The following is a 25844-nucleotide window of genomic DNA, read 5'->3' as shown; positions in this document are numbered from 1 at the left end:
GCCGTTTTGTTGGCCACAATAGTAGCGATGGTTGATTGGGGTTTGGTATACAACCTGGCCAGCTCCGAGACACGCACTCCACTTTCGTACTTAGCAATTATCTCTTCATTTCCATAGTAATTTTCACCTTTTTTACCGCACGGTTGGCACTAGAAGCGTTCTTGGGGCCCATGGTGACTTATTTTGCAGGTACAATCACTAAAAACGCTGTGATAATATGAAATGTTCCGATTGTATGTGTGGATGCGAACACACTGGCTGGCTTGTAAACACTGGCACCCATGGGGCAGCTGAGGCTCGCTCAGGCCACATGTGGGACGCGTCTTGGACGAATCGCGTGAGGTGAGTTTTTTAGCGTGAGGCGAGGCAAAATTTTTTGCATTAAAATGTATTGTATGGTGGATTTAACGTAATGTGATGCCATCATAAGGTGGGGGTCCACTGTATAGTGTGCCGGTTATTTTTTCCAGTCACCGTATTGTGAACTTTTGTTCTTAACCCTTAAACTGTCCAAACATAGATCTACGTTCACTCGCATGGTGCTCCGAATAGTTTTAAAAATTTTTTTTTTTTTCTTTTAAAATGAAGAGCACATTTTTCTACATGTTATAGGATTAAAAAAAAAATTAGGGTCAGTACTTACCGAGATATAAGACCGTGAAGTTGGCTCTGGATGCTCACCTGTCGGCAACATCGACTCCTGCCGCTTGCAGAAGTGTTGCCGATATACCTGTTTTTCTCATTTTTATTTTAATTTATATATTTTTTATGTTCTGAAAATTACAATTTATAATAGTTCTTGTAATTGCATAGCCAATCTTTGTTCTGACACTAATATTAGGTACTGAAATTGTGCTCAAATAGTCACAACACATTGACAGGTGAACCTTTACACCTGCTTGGGTTATTTACTATTGTCTAGAAATATATACAAAGTATTTATAGGTCCCAGCAATGTTTTAGATACCTTGGCATATACCTTGAGGCATGGTGTTATGAAAGGCATCCCTGTACTGTTAACAGCCTAGTGACATTTGATAAATGCCCACTGCTGCAGCTAACCCTTGCTGTATTTGTTATCACTTGTCTCTGTCTATTTATCTGTCTGTCTGCCTGTCTGCCTATCTGCCTGTCTCTGTCTATCTGCCTGTCTGTCTGTCTCTGCTTATCTGTCTTTCTGTCTGCCGGGAGTATATCACACTCCTTGAAGAATTGTGTTATGACATCTGTTATCAGCTTGGTAACATTTCATAAATGGGTGCTCTGGGGAACCCTGGCTTCGTTTTCACTGATACACACAAACATGTTTCTGTCTATCTGTCTGTCTATCTATCTATCTATCTGTCTGTCTATCTGTCTGTCTATCTTTGCCTGGAATTTTTGGATTATCCTTGGTAATTTACACTATGTATAATAGCTGTACTTGTGTGTTCATGTGAGACAGAGATATAGATAGGCAGATACAGTAGGGCCCCACTTTACGGCATTCCATTAATACGGCGATGTCAAATTATGACCAAAATTTGCTATACGGCAAGCGGTCTTTCAAATATGGTGCGCCCCACCCAGTTTGTTTACATTCTCTGTGACCACATCTATTATGTCAGGAAACTTTCCAAAATTTCAAGTGTTTTAAAGTTTCTGCGTATTTTATATATACTCTGATAATTATACTTATGTGTACCTGTACCTAAATATACTTACACACTGTGCTGGTGTGCAGGTACACATTAAAATCACTAAGTCTCTCTCTACTCATGACGCCAATATACTACGGAATAATAATCACTCTTGGGCACACTAAATGTCTTATTTTACATTAATATAGGCATTTTCATTAATCCATCTATGATATTTTCCTCAAAATTATATATGAAACCCGTTACATAGCATATAAACATGATACACTCACAGAATAAAAATTGACGTAAATATGAGATTTGTTTACAAAGCGGCTGTGTAGGTAATGTCGGAAGAATTACGTTTTCTCTAGTCAAACACTGGGGGGTAACTGTAGAAAAATATTCTTTTCGTATGCCTTTACTCTATATATAGCAATTCACGACCTTTGTGGGTTTAGTGCTTTTTATAATAAATAATATAATAATAATAATAATATCTTTATTCACTCTAAAAATGGTGTGTTGCTGTTTGTTTATTCTGTACTAACTTGTACAACTTGTACACAATGTAAGAGCATTTGTATTGTGAGGTAATTATTATTATAATAAAAAAATATTGAGGTAAATGTTTTACAAACTCTTACAAACATACGTGAATGAGCTAAAAGTAGTCACATATTAATACTCATTTATTTAGCCTGACCAAGTGATCGTCCCCTACCTGTTCAGTTTGTATTCTTACAATGTCTGAACTCTGTATCTCGTTCTCTCTCTCGTTTACTCTTTCATGAACTAGTTGGCTCTCATTGACGATGGCGTCGAAGGTTAGCTGTAATAAAAAGAGGAGTCGTAAGCCTCTTGCTTTAAGTGCCAAGTTAGAGGATGATGGTGTGCCATTCTGATTTTATTCAATAAACACCCTGCTGCTCACCTCTCACACATTAATATTAATATTTTAAGGTAACTAACAAGTATACTCTGTGTGTATCTTACCTTTTATTGTGTTTTAAATGCCTATTTCTATTGCTAACTTAATATAAGTTAGTGTAAACTTGTTGTCTGGCATTTATTGCATATTTTATATGTGCTCTGATAATAATACTTGTGGACCTGTGTGGTAGCCGGGTGGAGGGACAACATTACATTTTCTCTGCTCAGCCATCAGAGAAAACGTGTATGAATCTGCGTTTGGCCCAGCCACTCCCCCACTCCGCTTTTGTTTACAATTTTCGGCATGAATTATTCATTACTTCTCCCTTCGTTTATGATGGTATCTAAAGGTAATTGTTAGAAATGATTAAATTCAGTGAACAAGGTATGTCGATGTTAATAATATGGCTCTGGGCAACAGTGTAGGTAGCCGGTAGGTGTAGCCCAGGCGGGCTACACCTACCGGCTACCTACACTGACTTCCTTCAAATAAATACTACTCACCTCTCTTCCTATATTAAGACTACACATATTTTAAGGTAAATAATGAGTGTACTGTATGTGTATTTTACCTCTCTTGGATGTTTTAAATACCTTATATAAAGTATGAGATGGGGAGCCAGGGCTACTTACCCCTGGGCTACCTGCACCAGGGCTACCTGCACCTGACTTCCTACAAATAAGTACTACTCACCTCTCTCCCTACATTAAGATTACAAGTACTTTAAGATAAGTAATGACTGTACTGTGAATGTATTTTACTTTGTGTTTTTAATGCCTAGTTCTATTACTTAATATAATTTAATGTAAACTTGTTGTCTGGCATTTATATGCATTTATAAATGGAAAAAATGGCTTTCTGCCTTCCGGCGATGTCTGCTTTCCGGCGACAGCCTGGAACCTAACCCGCCGTATAAGTGGGGCCCTACTGTATATAGATAGACAGAGATATAGACAGCCAAAGCAAGCCAACCAGCCAGCCTGCCGAATACATAAGAACATAAGAAAGAAGGAACACTGCAGGAGGCCTACTGGCCCATGCAAGGCAGGTACATTCCACCCACCTCCCCAGCTTAGACCAATGACCCACCTAGTCAGGTTACATCCATTGAAGGAAGGAGCATGACATCAGACCTAGTAGCACAAGCTAGTCAGGTCCAACTCATGGCCACCCACACTCACTCATGTATTTATCTAACCTATTTTTACTTTCCTCTTAAAATGGGAGTGTTAATGCGACATGGCATCAGTGAATCCTTGGTGTTGCCATGCTATTTGCTCTAGCATGGCAAGGTACTAAATGCTCCCAGATTTTTTTAATAGTGCACACTGTTCAACTGCCTCCCAGCATACATAAGGGGGATTACCAATAAACCCCTGGCTGTCTTCAAGCAGGCACTGGACAAGCACCTAAAGTCAGTACCTGACCAGCTGGGCTGTGGCTAGTTTGTTGGATTGCATGCAGCCAGCAGTAACAGCCTGGTTGATCAGACGCTGATCCACCATGAGGCCTGGTCACAGACCAGGCCGTGGGGGCGTTGACCCCCGGAACTCTCTCCAGGTAAACTCCAGGTAAACACTAAGTGCACAGACCCATTCTTTCATGTATATAGGCAACTGAAACCTATGGTGCCAAATTTGAAGAAATGAAAAATAAAACGTTGATCTATGTTTGGAGCACTACGCGTGCAAACGTAGATCTACATTTGGACAGTTTAAGGGTGAATGGACAGATGTTAAACTAGTTATTCTAAAAAGAGACAAAGAGAAAAATTTGGAACCTGCCTCTTTTAGCTCTTCTAACACAATGAACAATGTGCAGAACCAAGATAGATCCATTATTATAATACCTTCAGCTTACATTGTACAGTGGTACCCGGAGTTTCAGCCATAATTCATTCCAGAAGGCTGTTCGAGTGCTGTTACTGAACGAATTTGTTCCCATAAGAAATAATGTAAATTAGATTAGTCCGTTTCAGACCCCCAAACATACACTTACAAAAGCACTTACAATAATACACTTACATAATTGTTCGAGTTGGGAGCTGTGTGAAACTCAGGGTACCACTGTACTTGCAACTTATCCAGGTGTCCAGGAGCCAACTATGTAGTGAGGTGGACATTACAGTGCTCTCTCATCCCAGGATACTAAAGTGCATATCACCTCTTTCTCATGTATTGTCTGTTGACTTGATAAAGCCTCTGAATGGGTTAAGCATTATCGTCAGTTAAGGTACCCGTTGCATCTAAGTGTCGTTTACCACCCTCCTCCCAGCACTGTGTGACTCCTGAGGGTTTAATACTCCCCCAGGAATTTAATAACCCACCATTCAACTGGCAAATAGACCTAGGACTAAATGTACTGTAACTGACCCTGAGAATGTGTTCAGACCTGAACTGTGTTTTGTGATTGTTAGTACTATAGTTTGTTTTCTGCCTAAATGCATGGCATATTCAACAGATTTATCTAAATTGAGGTGCTGAACCATGAGTGTGAATCTCTTGCATTGCTTGACCATTCTTGTAAAATTCCATATATAGAATATGTTTTGTGTTGCTAAGTCTCTCAAGTATTAGGAGCATTGCTTGCTTTTAAATATTGTATTGTTATGAGAGATTACAGTTCTTTTATAATTTTGCAGACACAAACTCTAGCTATAATTAAAAAGTTTATTTGCTTTATATGTTTTCATTTTTCTACTTTATTCAAAAATGTCCATTAATTTAGCCACTATTTCCTGTTGACATTATCGCATGAAGAAAGAATACTTATTATTACATACTTACTGACTCAGATTCCTCCTGGCAAAACTAAAGCCTCCGGTTCAGAAGCAGCCCATCGTAGGAGATACACGAAGTCCAGGTAGGTCTCAGTGATATATTGCCTTGTAATGCTTGGAGATAAACTGAATTTCCTAGCAATATTCAGAGGTCTTATTTTAATGATTAAAATAAGACCATAAAAACCATCATAGAAAACAACTCAAAGTTGCTATTTTAGCCCTTTCAGGGTTTCTGACGTACTAGTACGTCTTATGCACCAGGGTTATTGACGTACTAGTACGCATAAATTCTAGTGTCCTTGTGAGGGAAAAGTTCAATAGATAGGAGTAGCGAGGGAGTATATAGTAACAATAGTTTCATTGCCGGCTACTTGTTAAGGTAGGGTAAGTCAAGCTCCCGCTATTCCCGCCTTTATTCCCCCACCCCGAAAGTGATAGTTTGACTGCCGGCTGCTTGTTAAGGTAGAGTCAGTCTAGCTCCCACTATCCCTTCCCCTCCTTCTCCCCCCCCCCGAAAGGTGACGTGTGGGGCTCTGGTCCAAACAGTAATCACTAGACTCGCAGCTCCCAGCACTACTCTTGGATGACAGAGAGGGTCACCTGCCAATCAACGAGCAGAACTGATGGAGATGGACTAACGTCCTGAGACTTCCCCTTTTTGAATTTAATTACCTGTGCACCTGTATGAAGTAGCAGGATATAACCCCTCATCATTGCAGTGGAAAAAAACCTGCTTTCCTATCATCTAGACTGAGTATTCACGGATAGACTCTGTGAAGAACAAGCCGGTGGGTTGTCATCAACACCTGCGACCCCCCCCCCATCATCGGCAACGGCTACGATTTCAACAACAAGCAGTGTCACCAACACCAGACACCCCGATATATATATTAGCGTTGAATTCAGTTATCATTTATATTTTTCATTTTTCATTTTCTTTAATGTAGGATTAATATTTCATATTTAAGTGTTTTATATTTTCTATATAATAAAGTGTTTATGTTTGTCTGTTATTATTTCTTTTTCTATTCACTAATTTTCCTGAGGAGAAGCCAGCCTTGGTAATACTGTCTGAAGTTGTTACAGGGCTGAGTAAGCCTTCACAGTCCTCAAATCAAGCAGGAAGAGGCTGGTAGTCCTTGATGTGAGAGAATGGGTCTCCATGGTCAGTGTGCGTGGTACAAAAAAAAATTGGGGACCCAGTGGTGCACTGTGGGAAAGCCATTTTATTACACCTTGTTCACCATGTCTAGTGCTAAGAAACTCCTCATTCCTTGGCTAATTGGGGCTCTTTTGTTCCCAAGTAACAGTTCAAACACAGATGCAAGTGTCAGTGAAGATGAATTTCATGGTTTTGAGGAGTTTGTGACCAAAAGCAATACCCAGGAAACCTGAAGGAAGGAAGATAGAAAGAGAGAGAGGAAGGAAGGCAGAGATGAGAGGAAGGAAGGAAGAAAGGAAGAGATGAGAGGAAGGAAGGAGAGAAGGAAGGGAGGAAGTAAGGAAGGAAGGAGACCATCAACCTAGGATAACCCAAAAAATTTAGACAGTGACTTATTTCCATGTGGGTTGGTGGGGTGGGGAGGAAGGGATGAGTGTTGACAGGCAGTGAGGGTGGTGAGTGATGGTGTTATTTGTCATTGTGACACTAATTATGCCAGTGACTCAGCATATTTACAAGTCCACCCCCACACAACAATTACGAGCTTTACAGAAGCTGTAGCAGTTCTGGGAAGTGTCCAGTGACTTCATATGTGTATATATGTGGAAGATTGAGACACTTATGCAGCATATGGGAATCTTTATTCAGGAAATGTTTCGCCACACAGTGGCTTCATCAATCCAATACAAAGAGGAAGGCGTAAGGAGAGGAGGAGTATGAGGTAATCAGTCCCTCAGCCTGGAGTCAATGTGTTCAGTCCATCAATCTTGTAGAATGTACAGCATAGGGCAGTAGACGTGGCTTATATACTGTAGTGAGGTGAGGTGAAGCAGGCGGAGGCGGGGTCATAGTGGTACCATCCACTAGTCGAAGTAGGTCTTCGTCCAAAGGTTGAACAAGTGTTGAAGAATTCTTTGTAACAAGATCCCATGATGCTGCAGTGTCTGACAGTTGTGATGAATGGTTTGAAAAACCGACAAGTTGAAGATTGAGACACTTATGCAGCATATGGGAATCTTTATTCAGGAAACGTTTCGCCACACAGTGGCTTCATCAGTCCAATACAAAGAGGAAGTCGTAAGGAGAGGAGGAGTATGAGGTAATCAGTCCCTCAGCCTGGAGTCGATGTGTTCAGTCCATCAATCTTGTAGAGTGTACAGCATAGGGCCGTAGACGTGGCTTATATACTGTAGTGAGGTGAGGTGAAGCAGGCAGAGGCGGGGTCATAGTGGTACCATCCACAAGTCGAAGTAGGTCTTCGTCCAAAGGTTGAACAAGTGTTGAAGAATTCTTTGTAACAAGATCCCTACTTCGACTAGTGGATGGTACCACTATGACCCCGCCTCCGCCTGCTTCACCTCACCTCACTACAGTATATAAGCCACGTCTACAGCCCTATGCTGTACATTCTACAAGATTGATGGACTGAACACATCGACTCCAGGCTGAGGGACTGATTACCTCATACTCCTCCTCTCCTTATGCCTTCCTCTTTGTATTGGACTGATGAAACCACTGTGTGGCGAAACGTTTCCTGAATAAAGATTCCCATATGCTGCATAAGTGTCTCAATCTTCAACTTGTCGGTTTTTCAAACCATTCATCACAACTGTCAGACACTGCAGCATCATGGGATCTTGTTACAAAGAATTCTTCAACACTTGTTCAACCTTTGGACGAAGACCTACTTCGACTAGTGGATGGTACCACTATGACCCCGCCTCCGCCTGCTTCACCTCACCTCACTACAGTATATAAGCCACGTCTACAGCCCTATGCTGTACATTCTACAAGATTGATGGACTGAACACATCGACTCCAGGCTGAGGGACTGATTACCTCATACTCCTCCTCTCCTTATGCCTTCCTCTTTGTATTGGACTGATGAAACCACTGTGTGGCAAAACGTTTCCTGAATAAAGATTCCCATATGCTGCATAAGTGTCTCAATCTTCAACTTGTCGGTTTTTCAAACCATTCATCACAACTGTATATATGTGATAGAAAAATAGTAATAAACAACATTTTTTATTGTTGGTTTGTGTAAACATGTTGTGTAAACAATATAATGACTGTATGATTATTGTGTAGCATACAACTAGTAAATATACATTCAGTATACCTTTTATTGGTCTCACAGGCCATAAAATTACTTGAATGAAGAAAAAAGGAAGGAAGAAATAAGGAAGGAAGGAAGGAGGGAAGGTAGGTAGGTAGGAAGAGATGAAAGGAAGGAAGGAAGGAGGGAAGGTAGGTAGGTAGGAAGAGATGAAAGGAAGGAGGGAAGGTAGGTAGGAAGAGATGAGAGGATGGAAGGAAGGTAGGGAGGAAAGAAAGAAGGAAGGTAGGTTTGTGGGGAGGAAGGGATGTGTTGTGGAAGGCAGTGAGTGTTAGTAAGTGGTGGTATGATACATCATTGTGACACAAGACACACTGGTGACTCAGCATATTTACAGGTCCACCCCCACACTACTACAAGCTTTCAGAACCTCTTATAGTTACAGGAACCTGTCCAGTGACTCTATATGTGTATATATGTGATAGAAAACTAGTAATAAACAACATTTTTTATTGTTGGTTTGTGTCAACATGTTTTGTAAACATTATAATGACAGCAAAGTTTGTGCTGTTATTGTGTAGTATACAATGAGTGAATATATACCAAATAGTCTTTATATTGGTCTCAGAGGCCATAAAAGTTACTTGAAAAAATAAAATATTAAAAAATAAAAGAAAAAAGTAGAAAAAAATAAAAATAAACTATTACCGGGTGACCGGCAGTGGGTGATGTTGCTGTATGCGGTTCAGTTTCTGTCAACTTCACGCCTCCATATCTCTGTAAGTATTGATCGCAATTTTTTTTTTTTGGTCTATAATACTCACAAAAAAAACTATCATTTCATAAGAATTTTTTTTTTTTTTTTTTTTTTAATATTTTTCGACTGAGAATAAGTTTGGGAGAGGGCCTGTCGACCCTGAAAGGGTTAAATCAAACACATGGTCAGAGTTTTGCTTTTTCTCAACATGCACTGCATGAGGCAGGATTTATTATTATACTGTGCATACTCACAACACAGGCCAATTCTCTAATATCTTGGCCAAAATTTGCTGCTCACAACTTATCTATGTAAACTGAGTTCAACTTAGAACTATGTTAGGACCCTGGTATCAGTGACTTAGTTCTGTGTGATGGACCCTAGTGTCAATAACACAGTTCTACAGGACAGACAGAGAGAGAAGGTTAAATCTAGACCTAGTACAGTGGAACCTCGGTTTTCGTATGCCCCAGTTTTTGTAGGATTCGGTTTTCGACTACTTTTTTCATCAAAATTTTGTCCCAGTTTTTATACATCTGCTCGGTTTTTGTAGAATTAAAAATGGTCCGTACCAAACGCTTCCTCATGGCTCCGCCACTCGGCAAAGTTTTGTGGAGAAATATCACCCTAAGAAAGCTGTTGCAAGCTGTGTATGCAACATGTTCACTGACAATGCCTTGTCCCATTTTAGGCAAATCTTAAAGAGATGCTAGAAACAGATCTCTCTGGACAGATTTTTTTGTGTGACAGGGGTACAGTGACTCTCAAGCTGGTCCTAGTGCCAGTAAAAGACAAAGAAGGGAAGTAACCCCAGATTGGGCCTTGATACCTGAAGTCTTTATGGAAGAGGATTTCCCTTCCAGACAATAACCTCTCCTCCTCCCTCTCCCCTTCTTGCCATCTTCCATACACCAACAAGAATCTTCAATAAAGGTAAAAGTGATGTTAAATGTTCATTTATCCATTTCAATAGTCAAATATATTTATTTCTCATTGTTTTCTGTATGTAAAATTATAGTTATTTTCTATAAAATGCATTTTTTGTTAATATTTTTGGGTGTCTCGAACAGATTAACTGGATTTACATTATTTCTTATGGGAAATATTGCTTCAGTTTTCATACGATTTGATTTTCATCAGACTTTTTAGAACTGATTAATCACGAAAACCGAGGTTCCACTGTATATAATTAATATCATTGAGTATCAGTACAACTTGAGTAATCTGTTACAATCACACTATTGGTAAAGATGTTGGTAGATGGGGAAACTTTTGGCATTTTCAAGCAGAGTTTTCTAAATTTTTGGACCTTGGAGTCTTTGAACAACTTGAGTCTTACACGTAGAATATTAAAATGATACTTGTTCCTTGTATTGTATCCATGTGTTCTGTTGCAGCTCTTCAGGTAGAATTTAAGCCTTGGCTAATGTTTGAATTGAGTGGGTACAGTTTAAGTATCCTTCATCCAAAATGCTTGAGAATGGAAGTGTCTTGGATTTCTGAATTTTTCAGATTCTGGAATATAATGAGATAGCATGGGGATGGGATCCATGTCTAAACACAAAGTCCATTTATATTTCATATACTAACCTTATTCATATATCCAGAAGGTAGTTTTATACAATATTTTTAATAGCAAAAAAAATATTTTTAATAAAAAGCAGCATAGCAGCATTGGTAGAATACCCATATCAGCTGTTAAAATAAAAAGACATGCTCTTGGTCTCCATTTGTGATGCTGTATTTTGATTAAAAGGTTAATTTGCACTATTTTTTTCTTGTCACTGTTACCCATAGGGATATCTGCAGGACTTTTTGACATTTTTAATTTCTTTGTACCACAGAGCATAGAATATGCACAAAACACATGGTAATAACAGTAATGCATGCAAGTTTGTTGGTAATGACTTGATAACTATAAACTGATGCCAACAGAGCATCAGAGTCCCACCCAGGGTATGTGAGGTCATATGCCATAACTGTTTGGGTACACAGAGACTGTGCAATACCTGGGAAATCCCCGCCCCCTTCCCTCCCCAGAGCCAACTGGAATTTTCCATTTGTTGCACCATGTTGGTACTCAAAAAAGTTCCAGACTTCAGAGCTTTTCAAATTTTGGATAAGGGATACTCAACCTGTAATAATAATAATTGTCATTATATTGATGGTCTACATTACTGACCTACTGATGAATGAGACACATGTAACACTTGATTATCTTTATTTGCTGAAACATTTCAGCTATGCAGCTGGCTTCTTAAGTCAAATAAAGAGGTGACTTATACTGGAGTCAGTGGAAGAATTGGGGAGAACCAAAAAATGGAAACACATTTTCAGTTATTGATTCAATTACTGTTTTGTCAAGAATGTGCTGAGAAGACAATTCAGATTACCCTTCAACATCCCCATCCCTCCTCCTCCACCTCCAGAACTGAAATTCAATTAACCACTTTCCCTTAATCCCTCCATAAATGCTACTCTGCTCACACTCCAGTAGAATGTCTATTAAAAACCACTTGTCCCTAATGCTAATAGTCTCTTTTACCCCCTACCCCCAACCATTCCTGGGATTACCCCTACCCCCTACAATCCCCGTCGGGGAGGGGAACCTTTAGGCTGCATCACTTCACGATGCATTACTCGAACACGGTAAAGATTAAACCAGAGAGTGGGACAGTCAATGACTCGTCCAAACTAGCACTTGCAGCTGTTGTCAGTGGCAGATTGCAAGTCAAGTGCAATGCAATTCTATCGCTCAAAGAGGCCTTCGTTGTCATCTGTACTGATGACACCGAGGCTGAGAAACTAATTGCCACCACTGCTACAACCACTCTACGAGACCAGGGATTTATTGTCTTGACTATCCCAGGAGAACTGTGTTCCTCAAGAGACTCGACAGGCTCATCACTGCCCAGGCTACCGAAAAAATCAGGTCGTCCATTGAAGAACAGAACCCTTGGGCCAAGGTGGAATTCATTACCAAAATATCCAATGCTTCCTCCATGCTGAAGGTCACCTTCGGTAATGTCAACATGGCAGCCAGAGCTCTCACTGAGGGACTGGCTATTCACTACTTCCACATCAACCCAGCTTTCATCGAAGCAGAAAAATTTCAACAAATCCCTCAGTGCTACAACTGTTATTCATACCTACATACCACCAAAGACTGCCCTGCCAAGAATAAGAAATTCTGCTCCACCTGCAGCCAAGAAGGCCACAACTTCAAGACGTGCACTACTGCCTCACCACCCAAATGCTTGAACTGCAAGAATGATCACCACACACTTGCTGCCAAGTGCCCAACCAGACGAGATATACTTAAGTAACAACTCCAACAGCAAAAGAAACCCACTCCACAAGCAACTACATATGCTGCTATTACCAAGCTTCAAGCAGATACAGTGGACCCCCGCCTTACGATGGCATCGTGTTACGTTAAATCCGCCATACGATACATTTTAACGCAAAAATTTTGCCTCACCTCACACGATTCGTCCGGGACATTTCCCACGCGTGGCCTCAGCTGGCTCGTGGGTGCCAGTGTTTACAAGCCAGCCAGTGTGGTCGCATCCACGCATACATTCGGTACATCTCACCTTATCCCAGTGTTTTTTGTGCTTGTAACTGCAAAATAAGTCACCATGGGCCCCAAGAAAGCTTCTAGTGCCAACCCTGCAGTAAAAAGGGTGAAAATTACTATGGAAATGAAGAAAGAGATAATTGCTAAGTACGAAAGTGGAATGTGTGTCTCGGAGCTGGCCAGGTTGTATACCAAACCCCAATCAACTATCGCTACTATCGTGGCCAACAAAACGGCAATCAAGGAAGCTGTTCTTGCAAAAGGTGCAAGTTTGTTTTCAAAACAGAGATCGCAAGTACTCGAAGATGTTGAGAGACTGTTATTGGTGTGGATAAACGAAAAACAGATAGCAGGAGATACCATCTCTCAAGCGATCATATGTGAAAAGGCTAGGAAGTTGCATGAGGATTTAATTAGAAAAATGCCTGAAACTAGTGGTGATGTGAGCGAATTTAAGGCCAGCAAAGGTTGGTTTGAGAGATTTAAGAATCGTAGTGGCATACATAGTGTGATAAGGCATGGTGAGGCTGCCAGTTCGGACCAAAAAGCGGCTGAAAAATATGTGCAGGAATTCAAGGAGTACATAGAGGCTGAAGGATTGAAACCTGAACAAGTGTTCAATTGTGACTAAACAGGCCTGTTTTGGAAGAAAATGCCAAACAGGACCTACATTACTCAGGAGGAAAAGGCACTCCCAGGACATAAGCCTATGAAAGACAGGCTTACTCTCATGATGTGTGCTAATGCTAGTGGTGATTGCAAAGTGAAGCCTTTATTGGTGTATCACTATGAAACTCCCAGAGCATTCAGGCATAACAACGTCCTCAAGGCTAATTTGTGTGGGTGCTGTGGAGGGCAAACAGTAAGGCATGGGTCACTAGGGACTTTTTCTATTGACTGGTTACACCATGCATTTGCCCCCAATGTGAAAAACTACCTCCTGGAAAATAAATTGGACCTTAAGTGCCTCCTGGTATTTGACAATGCTCCTGGTCATCCTACAGACTTGGCAGAGCGACTTTCTGGGGACATGAGCTTCATTAAGGTCAAGTTTTTGCCTCCTAATACCACTCCTCTCCTGCAGCCCGTGGACCAGCAGGTCATTTCAAACTTCAAAAGACTCTACACAAAAGCTATGTTTCAAAAGTGCTTTGAAGTGACCTCAGACACTCGATTGACTCTAAGAGAGTTTTGGAAAGATCACTTTAGTATCCTCAGTTGTGTAAACCTTATAGGTAAGGCTTGGGAGGGAGTGACTAAGAGGATCTTGAACTCTGCTTGGAAGAAACTGTGGCCAGAATGTGTAGACAAAAGGTATTTTGAAGGGTTTGAGGCTAACCCTGAGAAACGTATGCCAGTTGTGGAATTAGTTGTGGCATTGGGGAAGTCCTTGGGGTTGGAGGTTACTGGGGAGGATGTGGAAGAGTTGGTGGAGGAGGACAATGAAGAACTAACCACTGATGAGCTGCAAGATCATCTTCAACAGCAAGAGGCCAGACCTGAGGAAACTGCTTCGGAGGAGGGGAGAGAGAAATTGAAGTTGTCTACTTCAAAGACTAAGGAAATTTTTGCAAAGTGGCTTGAAGTGCAAACCTTTATGGATGAAAATCACCCTCAGACAGCTATTGCAAGCCATGCTGGTGACTATTACAATGACAATGTTGTGAATCACTTTAGACAAATCATAAAGGAACGAGAGGTACAGAGCTCTATGGACAGATATGTTGTGTGACAGAGGTCCAGTGACTCTCAAGCTGGTCCTAGTGGCATTAAAAGAAGAAGGGAAGTAACCCCGGAAAAGGACTTGCTACTTAAAGTCCTAATGGACGGGGATTCCCCTTCTAAACAATAACAACTTCCACACTCTCCCCTCCTCCCATCCCATCAATCATCACCAGATCTTCAATAAAGGTAAGTGTCATGTATTCTATTCTTAGTAGAGTATTAGCTGTGCATGTCTTCTTCAGTCTGTGTGTATTAAAATTAATATTTCATGTGGTAAAAAAATTTTTTTTTTTAAATACTTTGGGGTGTCTTGCACGGATTAATTTGATTTCCATTATTTCTTATGGGGAAAATGAATTCGCCATACAATAATTTCGGCATACGATGAGCTCTCAGGAACGGATTAATATCGTAAGGCGGGGGTCCACTGTACTGCCAAGATTCTTCAAGCCACACAAGCTGCCTCTACCACTTATCTGTCAGCTCCTGCCGGCGACTCAACCAAGATTCTTTATTCTATCATGTATGCTCATGTACAGAATGTAGTTGAACCTGGCTCCTTCAACACCATCATCAACGAACTATTCAAGCTGAACAGTATGCCTGGTTTTACATTCCCTGCATCCCCACCCTCCACTGAGATCATAAAATTTACTGCAAATATCACCAACATCACTGCTGCTCCACCACTACCACAACCTCCAGTCAACCCAGAGATGGACCAATCAGAGACTGCTGAGACATTGGCAAATCCCACCAATGAGAGTCCACCACCACCAGCTTCTACCACTACCGCAACTGACCAATCAGATGCCTTGCCTCGTCCAGCTCAGCCACCACTGCCAACCCCACCGATCCTCACCTACAATGGAGCCACATTCTACACCACGAAACAATACAGCAAAGCTATGCCCTTCCCAGAACTTAGCCAATGACTCCAGGATAACACTGCAAAGTTCACCTGTCACGAAAACCCACCTGCTACCCTAGAATCCATACTCTACCACCTCAACAATAAATTATACTCCAACTCCAAAATGAACGTACTGCACCTCTCAAGAACAAGATTCAATGCAGTCTGCAATGGCTCCAACAACTGTTCAACTGCCTTATCACCACCTACCAACAGCTAAAGTCCCCCAGCACTTTGCTATTTAGCTAAAGCTGGGGTGTGGCTCCAATCGACCCTGTTTTTCCAGTCACCACTGCCCTGCCAGCCATCTCCTGCCTGTAACCTGAAGCCCAACCCAACACGCTACCTGAACACCTCACACCAACACAACTCCCTGCAGTATCTCTGCACAACTTGCCCAGAGTGGACGGGCCACTCACTTTTATTACCCTTCCTCCTCCACCATCCCAACCCCTTCCCATATTTCCATCCTACTCCATCCTTCTTCCTTCCCCATCTTACCGACGCTCAGGTCAGCTCCAGTTCCAGTTCCCTACCCCCTCCTATATTCCACCCCAGATTTATACACCCTCTTCATCATCTTATCTTTTTCTATCCTCTCCACATTCTCATACCCACTCAGCAACCCCTCCTCAGTCTTCTGAATTACACCCTTGGCTACCCTACTTAACTTAACCTTTTAACCCTTAAACGGTCCAAATGTATATACACGTTCACTTGCACAGCGCCACGAATATTTTGACAAAACAAATCTTTTTTATATATATGTATATATATATATAAAAAGAGCACAAGGTACAAAGTGGTCCCAGATTTTTTTTAATATGGTGCACACCGAGTGTTAAGACCCATTCTATGCTGACCAGGCATCTCAGGGTAATCGTGCCAAATTTGGAGGCAGGAAAATTAAAATGTACATATGCATTTAGAGCGCTACACGTAAGGACGTATATATACGTTTAGACCATTTAGGGGTTAATTTCTATGCTCCAAATTCTCTTGCATAATATTTACACACCACTTTTCTGTCAAACATAACATCTCTACTGCTAGCCTCCTTTTCGATGCAGTATTCAAAACCCATATTTTTACCTCCATAGGTAAGCTACTGTCTTTCCACAGATGCCTCAATATTCCATCTTCCTAACGTTATCCTTATCTATTTTCTGGATCACCTCATCTTTCATAGACCCATCTGCTGATATGTTCACTCACAAAATATCTCAATACATTGACCTGCCTCAGTGGGAAACTTCCATTATGCTAAGAAAACATCCACTTCCACTTTCCCTTCAGCTTGATAGTCACTAACATTGCCTTTCCCTTTTTGTTACCTTCATCACCTTGCTTTTTTCTGTCTTCACTTTTAATTTCTTACTTTTACATACTCTCCTAGAATATTTGTATTCTACCACTGTAAAAGAACTTAATTGTGTACTTAATAATGTAAGATTGTAAGAGTGAAACATTGCCTATTTGTATTCTACCACTCTTCACCTGTCTACACTTAAGTAGTCTATAAATATTAGGTTAAGTCTGCCTGAAGTGCCTCAGCATGTTAGTGGCTTTCTTTACTCCAGTCATATATGTAAACACACATTATAACCTTAGTAAAGAAATAAATATGTTATTTTATTTTATTTTTATTTAATCTTGTCTTCAAAATCTCTAAAAGAACTGTGACATCAGCAAAGAGCAACTCTGATAAATCCCACTTTGTATCAGATTCAGCATCCTTTACTTCCACACCTCTCCTTCAATACCCTAGCAGTCACTTCTTTTACAACCCAGTCTGTAAATACATCATTGAATTATAATAATGACATCACTCATCTTTGAAGTCCTACTTTCAATGGAAAATAATCCTCCTCAGCCTCACTACCTGCTCATGTATAATCTTTACTGCTTTTAATAACCTACCACCTATTCCATACACTTCCAACATCTCCCACATGACTTCCCTATCCTCCATATCATATGCCTTTTCTAAACTCATAAGTGCAACAAACAACATTTATGGATTTCAATGTCAACACTTGATCTTCACATCCCCCACCATTCCTAAATCCTTCCTCCTCTGTAATCCTGTATCTTCATAACACTAATCTTTTATTTTATGATTATTATTGCAAAATTAGTATTTGTTGCAAGAAATTATTGTTCTTCGTTTTAATTATTATTGGAGGCTTTATTGATAACTAATTTTTTTCAGATTCAGACATGGTGCGTGTCCGCAGATCAACATCTGAAAATGAATGTCCAATTTGTATGGATCAAGCAAAGTTTGCTGTGGAAACAAATTGTGGCCACATGTATTGTGGTAAGATAAAATATTAATTATTGTATTGATTTGTTAATAGGTGACTAAGTGCCAGGAATTGTACACTAATGATTCTTCCTGAGCTCTATAAATGGTTACCATGTAGACTGAAGAAAATTAGGTTAGGGATCATGTTGCAATTTTTTTGTTTTCCACATTGTATCTGTCTCCACCAAGAGTATACCTGGAGAGGGTTTTGGGGGTCAATACCCCCGCTGCCTGGTCTGAGACCAGGCCTCGTGGTGGATTGGGGTCTGATAATCCAGGCTGTTAATGCTGGCCGCATGCAAACCAACATATGAACCACAGCCTGGCTAATCTGGTACTGACTTTGGGTGCTTGTCCAGTACTTTCTTGAAGACAGCCAGGGGTCTACTGGTAATCCCTGTTATGTATGTTGGGAGGCAGTTGAACAGTCTTGGGCCCCTGACACTTATTGTGTTGTCTCTTATCATACTCGTGGCACCCATGATTTTCGTTGGAGTAATATTGCATCTCCTGTCGAGTCTTTTGCTTTTGTGGGAAGTGATTTTCATGTGCAAGTTTGGTACTAATTCCTCTAGGATTTTCCAAGTGTATATTATCATGTATCTCTCTCCCTTGATTTGTATTCCAGGGAATACAAATCAAGGGACTTCATCCATTCCCAGTAATTTAGGTGCTTTATCGTACTTACATGTGCTGTAAAAGTTCTCTGTACATTCTCTAGGTCAGCAATTTCACCTGCCTTGAAGGGGGCAGTTAGTGTATAACAGTATTCCAGGATAGAGAGAACAAGTGATTTGAAGAGAATCATCATGTGCTTGGCATCCCTGGTTTTAAAGGTTTTCATTATCCATCCTATCATTTTTCTAGCAGATGAGGTAGATACATCGTTATGGTCTTTGAAGGTGAGATCCTCCAACATTATCACTCCTATGTCCTTCACATTACTTTTTTGCTCCATTGTAAAGTTAGAATTTGTTGTATACACTGATACAGTTTTAATTTCTTCAAGTTTTCCATATCTGAGTAGTTGAAGTTTCTCTTCATTGAACTTCATCTTGTTTTGAGTGGTCCATTTGAAGATTTGGTTGATGTCCACTTGGAGTCTTGCGGTGTCTTCGATGGAGGACACTGTCATGGCAATTCGTGTCATCTGCAAGGAAAGACATGGAGCTATGGCTTACATCTCTGTCTATGTCAGATATGAGGATGAGGAATAGGATGGGAGTAAGTACTTTGCCTTGTGGAACAGAGCTTTTAACTGTAGCTGCCTCAGACTTTACTCTATTTACTATTACTCTTTGTGTTCTATTTGTTAAGTTATAGATCCATCTACCAACTTTTACTGTTATTTCTTTATCAAGCATTTTGTGCGCTATTACACTGTGATCACATTTGTTGAAAATTTTTGCAAAGTCTGTGTATTCCACATTTGCATTTTCTTTATCCTCTGTAGCATCCACAACTTTGCCATTGTGGTCCAGTAGCTAGGACAGGCAGGAGTGACCTGCTCTAATCCCGTGTTGCCCTGGGTTATGTAATTGATGGGTATCTAGGTGGTTGGCAGTCTTTCTTCTTAGAACCCTTTCAAAGATTTTTATGATATGGGATGTTAGTGCTAACGGTCTGTAGTTCTTTGCAATTGGTTTATTGCCACCTTTGTAGAGTAGGGCTATGTCTGTTGTTTTTAGTGAGTGTGGGATGACCCCTGTGTCCATGCTCACTCTCCATAAAATCTTGAAGGCATCTTGATAGGGGCATCTTGCAGTTCTTGATGAACACGGAGTCTGGGCCTGGGGCAGAGTGCATGGGTACGTCATTTATTGCCTTTTCAAAGTTTTGTGGTGTTAGGATAATATCAGAGACTTTTGAAGTGACGAAATTTTGGGTCTCGGTCATAAAGAATTCATTTAGATTGTCGACCCTTAGTCTGGTTAATGGCTCACTGAACTCTGAGTCATATTGGGACTTTAGTATCTCATTCATTTCTTTGCTGTCATCTGTGAAGGTTCCATCTCGCCTAAGCAGAGGCCCAATACGTTATGTTATTTTTCCCTTAAATTTGGCATAAGAGAAGAAGTTTTTGGGTTTCTTTCAATTTTCTTTATGACTTTTAGTTCTTCCTGAGATTCTTGTCTCCTGTAAGATTTCTTAAGCTTAAATTCAATATTTGCTATTTCTTTAACCCATGCGTCCCTTCGTATTTCAGATATACTGGCCCCTCTCAGCAGCTCTGTGATTCTTCACCTTCACCTGTATAGGGAGCATCTCTTTCTCTTTCTAGTTTACATCTTCTCTTTCTTTTTCTTAATGGAATGTGCCTTGAGCAGACCTCAAATGCCACAGAGTTAATTTTTTCTAGGCAAAGGTTCCTATCCATGTTGTTTAGGATATCTTCCCAGCTTGTTTCATTTAGGATATGGTTGACTTGTTCCCATTGTGTTTTTGTTATTAAAGTTGAATTTTGTGAAGCCACCCTCATAAACTGATCACATTTTGCTGGTCAGGAGCCCTGCGCATACATGTCTCTACCTCTGTTATGTTGTGATCTGAGTGTATTGTCTTTGTTACAGTTAAATTATGTATCGGATCATCATTGTTAGTGAAGATGAGGTCCAGCATATTTTCTAGTCTTGTAGGCTCTAATATTTACTGGTTTAAGGTGAATTTGGTTGAGAGATTTAATAGCTCGTGTGTGTGTGAATTTTCATCTGAGCTGCCAGCTGGGGTAATCTCTGCTAAAATATTATTTGCTACACTCCTCCATTTTAGGTGTCTCAAGTTGAAATCCTCCAGTAGAAAGATGCATGGGGCAAGAGTTGGAAGATTTTCCAGACAGTGTTCAATTTTCAAAAACTGTTCCTGGAATTGCTGGGAAGCTGCACCTGGAGGCTTGTATACAACCACAGTGACAAGGTTTTGGTTTTCAGTCTTTACTGCCAAAACTTCAACTACATCATTTGAGGTGTTTAGTAGTTTTGAGCAAATGAGCGACTCATTGACATACAAGCTGACCCCCCCCCCCCCATGTTGCCTGTTTAGTCTGTCGCATCTGAATAGGTTATAACCTGGGATCCATATTTTGTTATGTGGGTCTCTGTGAAAGCTGCAAACATTGTATTTGAAGTTGATTTGGTTATAAAATATAGACATATCAGTACATATGCATACAATTTTTATTTTGGTATAAATATGATTGTTATGTATGTCAGAGCATTATTTCAGGATACTCTCTCCCCATCTTCATGCCAATGATGTACCCTCCATAGAATCTACATTACTAACAAAACAGTTAACTGAGTACGTATTTAGACATTTGGGAATAGATGTGTCAGCAGATGGGTCTAAAAGATGAGATGAACCATAGAATATGAGGGGAAAATGTAGATGGCATGTTGAGGAATCTGTGGTAAGACAGTTTATCACTGGTAACAACAAAAAAAAAAAAAAAAGTGCCAGAGCACAAACACTTTCCTCTGGGTGTGAGGCATGGGTTTTGAATGCTGCAGCAAGGAGACTAGAGGCAGTGGATATGTCATGTTTGAGAGCAGTATGTGGTGTGACCATCATGCAGAGCATAGAAATTGACAAGCTATGTGGGTTGACCAAGGATATAATTTGAAGGGCTAAGGAGGAATTGTTGGGGTGATTTGGGCATGTAGAGAGTATGGAGAGGGCTATGTTGATAAAGTGAATGTATGATATATCTAGAGAGATAGGGGCCATCCCAAAAACTGTTAGAGGGAGGAGTAAAGGAAGCTGAGTTTTAAGGGTTTAAGCATTCAGCAGGCTTATGCAAACATGTTTGATAGGAGTGAATGGCAACAAGTAGTTTTTTAATGGAGGTGAGCAAAGTAACTCTTATGACACAAGTGCAACTAATGTGACATTTTATTGTGGCAATGTTTCGCTTTCCAGGAGCTTTGCCACAATAAAATGTCACATTAGTTGCACTTGTGTCCTTTTATTTTACGTATTGTCGGTAATTCTACCAACATTATTACTAACTCTTATGAAGGGATTCAGGGAAACTAATTACCTTCTCTTGATCTCTAGGGGTGGGAATGACAGTCCTTGCACTCTGAAGGAAGGAAGGGTAGGTGTGTTTCAGTCAGAGGGTAGTTTGAATTATGATGTCAGCACACTTTTGGCAAGACAGCAATAGTAAGTTTATTTAGGTACAGGTAGGCATAAGTACACTTATCACTCTGCCTTAGTGGGAAATGGCCAACATGTTAAAAAAAACAAGTCAGACAGTGACTTATTTCTAGTATGGCATGAATGATGACAAATGTGTTTTCTTCTCTGGAGGAAAAGAGGAGAGAGATGACTCTTGAAGTAAAAAAAAATTTACGCTGTTAATGTAAAACAGTATTTATACATTAATATGCATAGTATATACAGTATCATAATTTCTTTTGCAGAAGGAATGTTAACTGGAATATAAAGTTCCCTCAGAGCCTAAAGTGCTGATGGAGGAGGTACAAAATGTTTATAGTATTGTGATAAAGAATCATTGATAATTAATTTAGGGCAGACAGACACTTGCTGGTAGTCATGCAATTGTATGAAACTGTACTACTGCACATGTGTGTATGTAAGCATCACTTACTCTTCTCTCGCTTCATTCATTTATACTTTAATCTCCCATCCATTCTTGCTGTGCCTCACTGGAAATGTGCAGTGCTATAGATTTCGTGCTGTATACTCTATATCATAATATAAAACTAAAAAAGAGAAGAAGAAAAACTTTATAAAACTGGGTTGCTTAAATGTGCGTGGATGTAGTGCGGATGACAAGAAACAGATGATTGCTGATGTTATGAATGAAAAGAAGTTGGATGTCCTGGCCCTAAGCGAAACAAAGCTGAAGGGGGTAGGAGAGTTTCAGTGGGGGGAAATAAATGGGATTAAATCTGGAGTATCTGAGAGAGTTAGAGCAAAGGAAGGGGTAGCAGTAATGTTAAATGATCAGTTATGGAAGGAGAAAAGAGAATATGAATGTGTAAATTCAAGAATTATGTGGATTAAAGTAAAGGTTGGATGCGAGAAGTGGGTCATAATAAGCGTGTATGCACCTGGAGAAGAGAGGAATGCAGAGGAGAGAGAGAGATTTTGGGAGATGTTAAGTGAATGTATAGGAGCCTTTGAACCAAGTGAGAGAGTAATTGTGGTAGGGGACTTGAATGCTAAAGTAGGAGAAACTTTTAGAGAGGGTGTGGTAGGTAAGTTTGGGGTGCCAGGTGTAAATGATAATGGGAGCCCTTTGATTGAACTTTGTATAGAAAGGGGTTTAGTTATAGGTAATACATATTTTAAGAAAAAGAGGATAAATAAGTATACACGATATGATGTAGGGCGAAATGACAGTAGTTTGTTGGATTATGTATTGGTAGATAAAAGACTGTTGAGTAGACTTCAGGATGTACATGTTTATAGAGGGGCCACAGATATATCAGATCACTTTCTAGTTGTAGCTACACTGAGAGTAAAAGGTAGATGGGATACAAGGAGAATAGAAGCATCAGGGAAGAGAGAGGTGAAGGTTTATAAACTAAAAGAGGAGGCAGTTAGGGTAAGATATAAACAGCTATTGGAGGATAGATGGGCTAATGAGAGCATAGGCAATGGGGTCGAAGAGGTATGGGGTAGGTTTAAAAATGTAGTGTTAGAGTGTTCAGCAGAAGTTTGTGGTTACAGGAAAGTGGGTGCAGGAGGGAAGAGGAGCGATTGGTGGAATGATGATGTAAAGAGAGTAGTAAGGGAGAAAAAGTTAGCATATGAGAAGTTTTTACAAAGTAGAAGTGATGCAAGGAGGGAAGAGTATATGGAGAAAAAGAGAGAAGTTAAGAGAGTGGTGAAGCAATGTAAAAAGAGAGCAAATGAGAGAGTGGGTGAGATGTTATCAACAAATTTTGTTGAAAATAAGAAAAAGTTTTGGAGTGAGATTAACAAGTTAAGAAAGCCTAGAGAACAAATGGATTTGTCAGTTAAAAATAGGAGAGGAGAGTTATTAAATGGAGAGTTAGAGGTATTGGGAAGATGGAAGGAATATTTTGAGGAATTGTTAAATGTTGATGAAGATAGGGAAGCTGTGATTTCGTGTATAGGGCAAGGAGGAATAACATCTTGTAGGAGTGAGGAAGAGCCAGTTGTGAGTGTGGGGGAAGTTCGTGAGGCAGTAGGTAAAATGAAAGGGGGTAAGGCAGCCGGGATTGATGGGATAAAGATAGAAATGTTAAAAGCAGGTGGGGATATAGTTTTGGAGTGGTTGGTGCAATTATTTAATAAATGTATGGAAGAAGGTAAGGTACCTAGGGATTGGCAGAGAGCATGCATAGTTCCTTTGTATAAAGGCAAAGGGGATAAAAGAGAGTGCAAAAATTATAGGGGGATAAGTCTGTTGAGTGTACCTGGTAAAGTGTATGGTAGAGTTATAATTGAAAGAATTAAGAGTAAGACGGAGAATAGGATAGCAGATGAACAAGGAGGCTTTAGGAAAGGTAGGGGGTGTGTGGACCAGGTGTTTACAGTGAAACATATAAGTGAACAGTATTTAGATAAGGCTAAAGAGGTCTTTGTGGCATTTATGGATTTGGAAAAGGCGTATGACAGGGTGGATAGGGGGGCAATGTGGCAGATGTTGCAAGTGTATGGTGTAGGAGGTAGGTTACTGAAAGCAGTGAAGAGTTTTTACGAGGATAGTGAGGCTCAAGTTAGAGTATGTAGGAAAGAGGGAAATTTTTTCCCAGTAAAAGTAGGCCTTAGACAAGGATGTGTGATGTCACCGTGGTTGTTTAATATATTTATAGATGGGGTTGTAAGAGAAGTAAATGCGAGGGTCTTGGCAAGAGGCGTGGAGTTAAAAGATAAAGAATCACACACAAAGTGGGAGTTGTCACAGCTGCTCTTTGCTGATGACACTGTGCTCTTGGGAGATTCTGAAGAGAAGTTGCAGAGATTGGTGGATGAATTTGGTAGGGTGTGCAAAAGAAGAAAATTAAAGGTGAATACAGGAAAGAGTAAGGTTATGAGGATAACAAAAAGATTAGGTGATGAAAGATTGAATATCAGATTGGAGGGAGAGAGTATGGAGGAGGTGAACGTATTCAGATATTTGGGAGTGGACGTGTCAGCAGATGGGTCTATGAAAGATGAGGTGAATCATAGAATTGATGAGGGAAAAAGAGTGAGTGGTGCACTTAGGAGTCTGTGGAGACAAAGAACTTTGTCCTTGGAGGCAAAGAGGGGAATGTATGAGAGTATAGTTTTACCAACGCTCTTATATGGGTGTGAAGCGTGGGTGATGAATGTTGCAGCGAGGAGAAGGCTGGAGGCAGTGGAGATGTCATGTCTGAGGGCAATGTGTGGTGTGAATATAATGCAGAGAATTCGTAGTTTGGAAGTTAGGAGGAGGTGCGGGATTACCAAAACTGTTGTCCAGAGGGCTGAGGAAGGGTTGTTGAGGTGGTTCGGACATGTAGAGAGAATGGAGCGAAACAGAATGACTTCAAGAGTGTATCAGTCTGTAGTGGAAGGAAGGCGGGGTAGGGGTCGGCCTAGGAAGGGTTGGAGGGAGGGGGTAAAGGAGGTTTTGTGTGCGAGGGGCTTGGACTTCCAGCAGGCATGCGTGAGCGTGTTTGATAGGAGTGAATGGAGACAAATGGTTTTTAATACTTGACGTGCTGTTGGAGTGTGAGCAAAGTAACATTTATGAAGGGATTCAGGGAAACCGGCAGGCCGGACTTGAGTCCTGGAGATGGGAAGTACAGTGCCTGCACTCTGAAGGAGGGGTGTTAATGTTGCAGTTTAAAAACTGTAGTGTAAAGCACCCTTCTGGCAAGACAGTGATGGAGTGAATGATGGTGAAAGTTTTTCTTTTTCGGGCCACCCTGCCTTGGTGGGAATCGGCCGGTGTGATAATAAAATAAAATAAATAAAAAAAAAACTTTATACTGTATTATAATGCACTTCTGGATTTTACATACAACACTGATTAAGGTATGAT

General features: G+C 40.4%; 1 protein-coding gene across 4 annotated transcripts in view; it reads left to right on the top strand.

The window, feature by feature from the left end:
- The window catches only part of LOC128706531 (E3 ubiquitin-protein ligase RNF170), a 113010-nt gene that overhangs the window by 39481 nt on the left and 47685 nt on the right, over positions 1-25844 (top strand). For all 4 annotated transcript variants that reach the window (XM_053801441.2, XM_053801442.2, XM_053801444.2 and 1 more), the window contains exons 3-4: positions 5348-5415; positions 17744-17851. In XM_053801441.2, coding sequence (XP_053657416.1) covers positions 5348-5415; positions 17744-17851 — 176 coding nt within the window. The remainder of the gene's footprint in view (positions 1-5347; positions 5416-17743; positions 17852-25844) is intronic.

This window comes from Cherax quadricarinatus, chromosome 3 (assembly GCF_038502225.1).
Source record: "Cherax quadricarinatus isolate ZL_2023a chromosome 3, ASM3850222v1, whole genome shotgun sequence".
In the NCBI taxonomy this organism is placed as follows: Eukaryota; Metazoa; Arthropoda; class Malacostraca; order Decapoda; family Parastacidae; genus Cherax; species Cherax quadricarinatus.
Note: the sequence above shows the minus strand (reverse complement) of the source record. Positions and strands in the feature narration are given on the sequence as shown.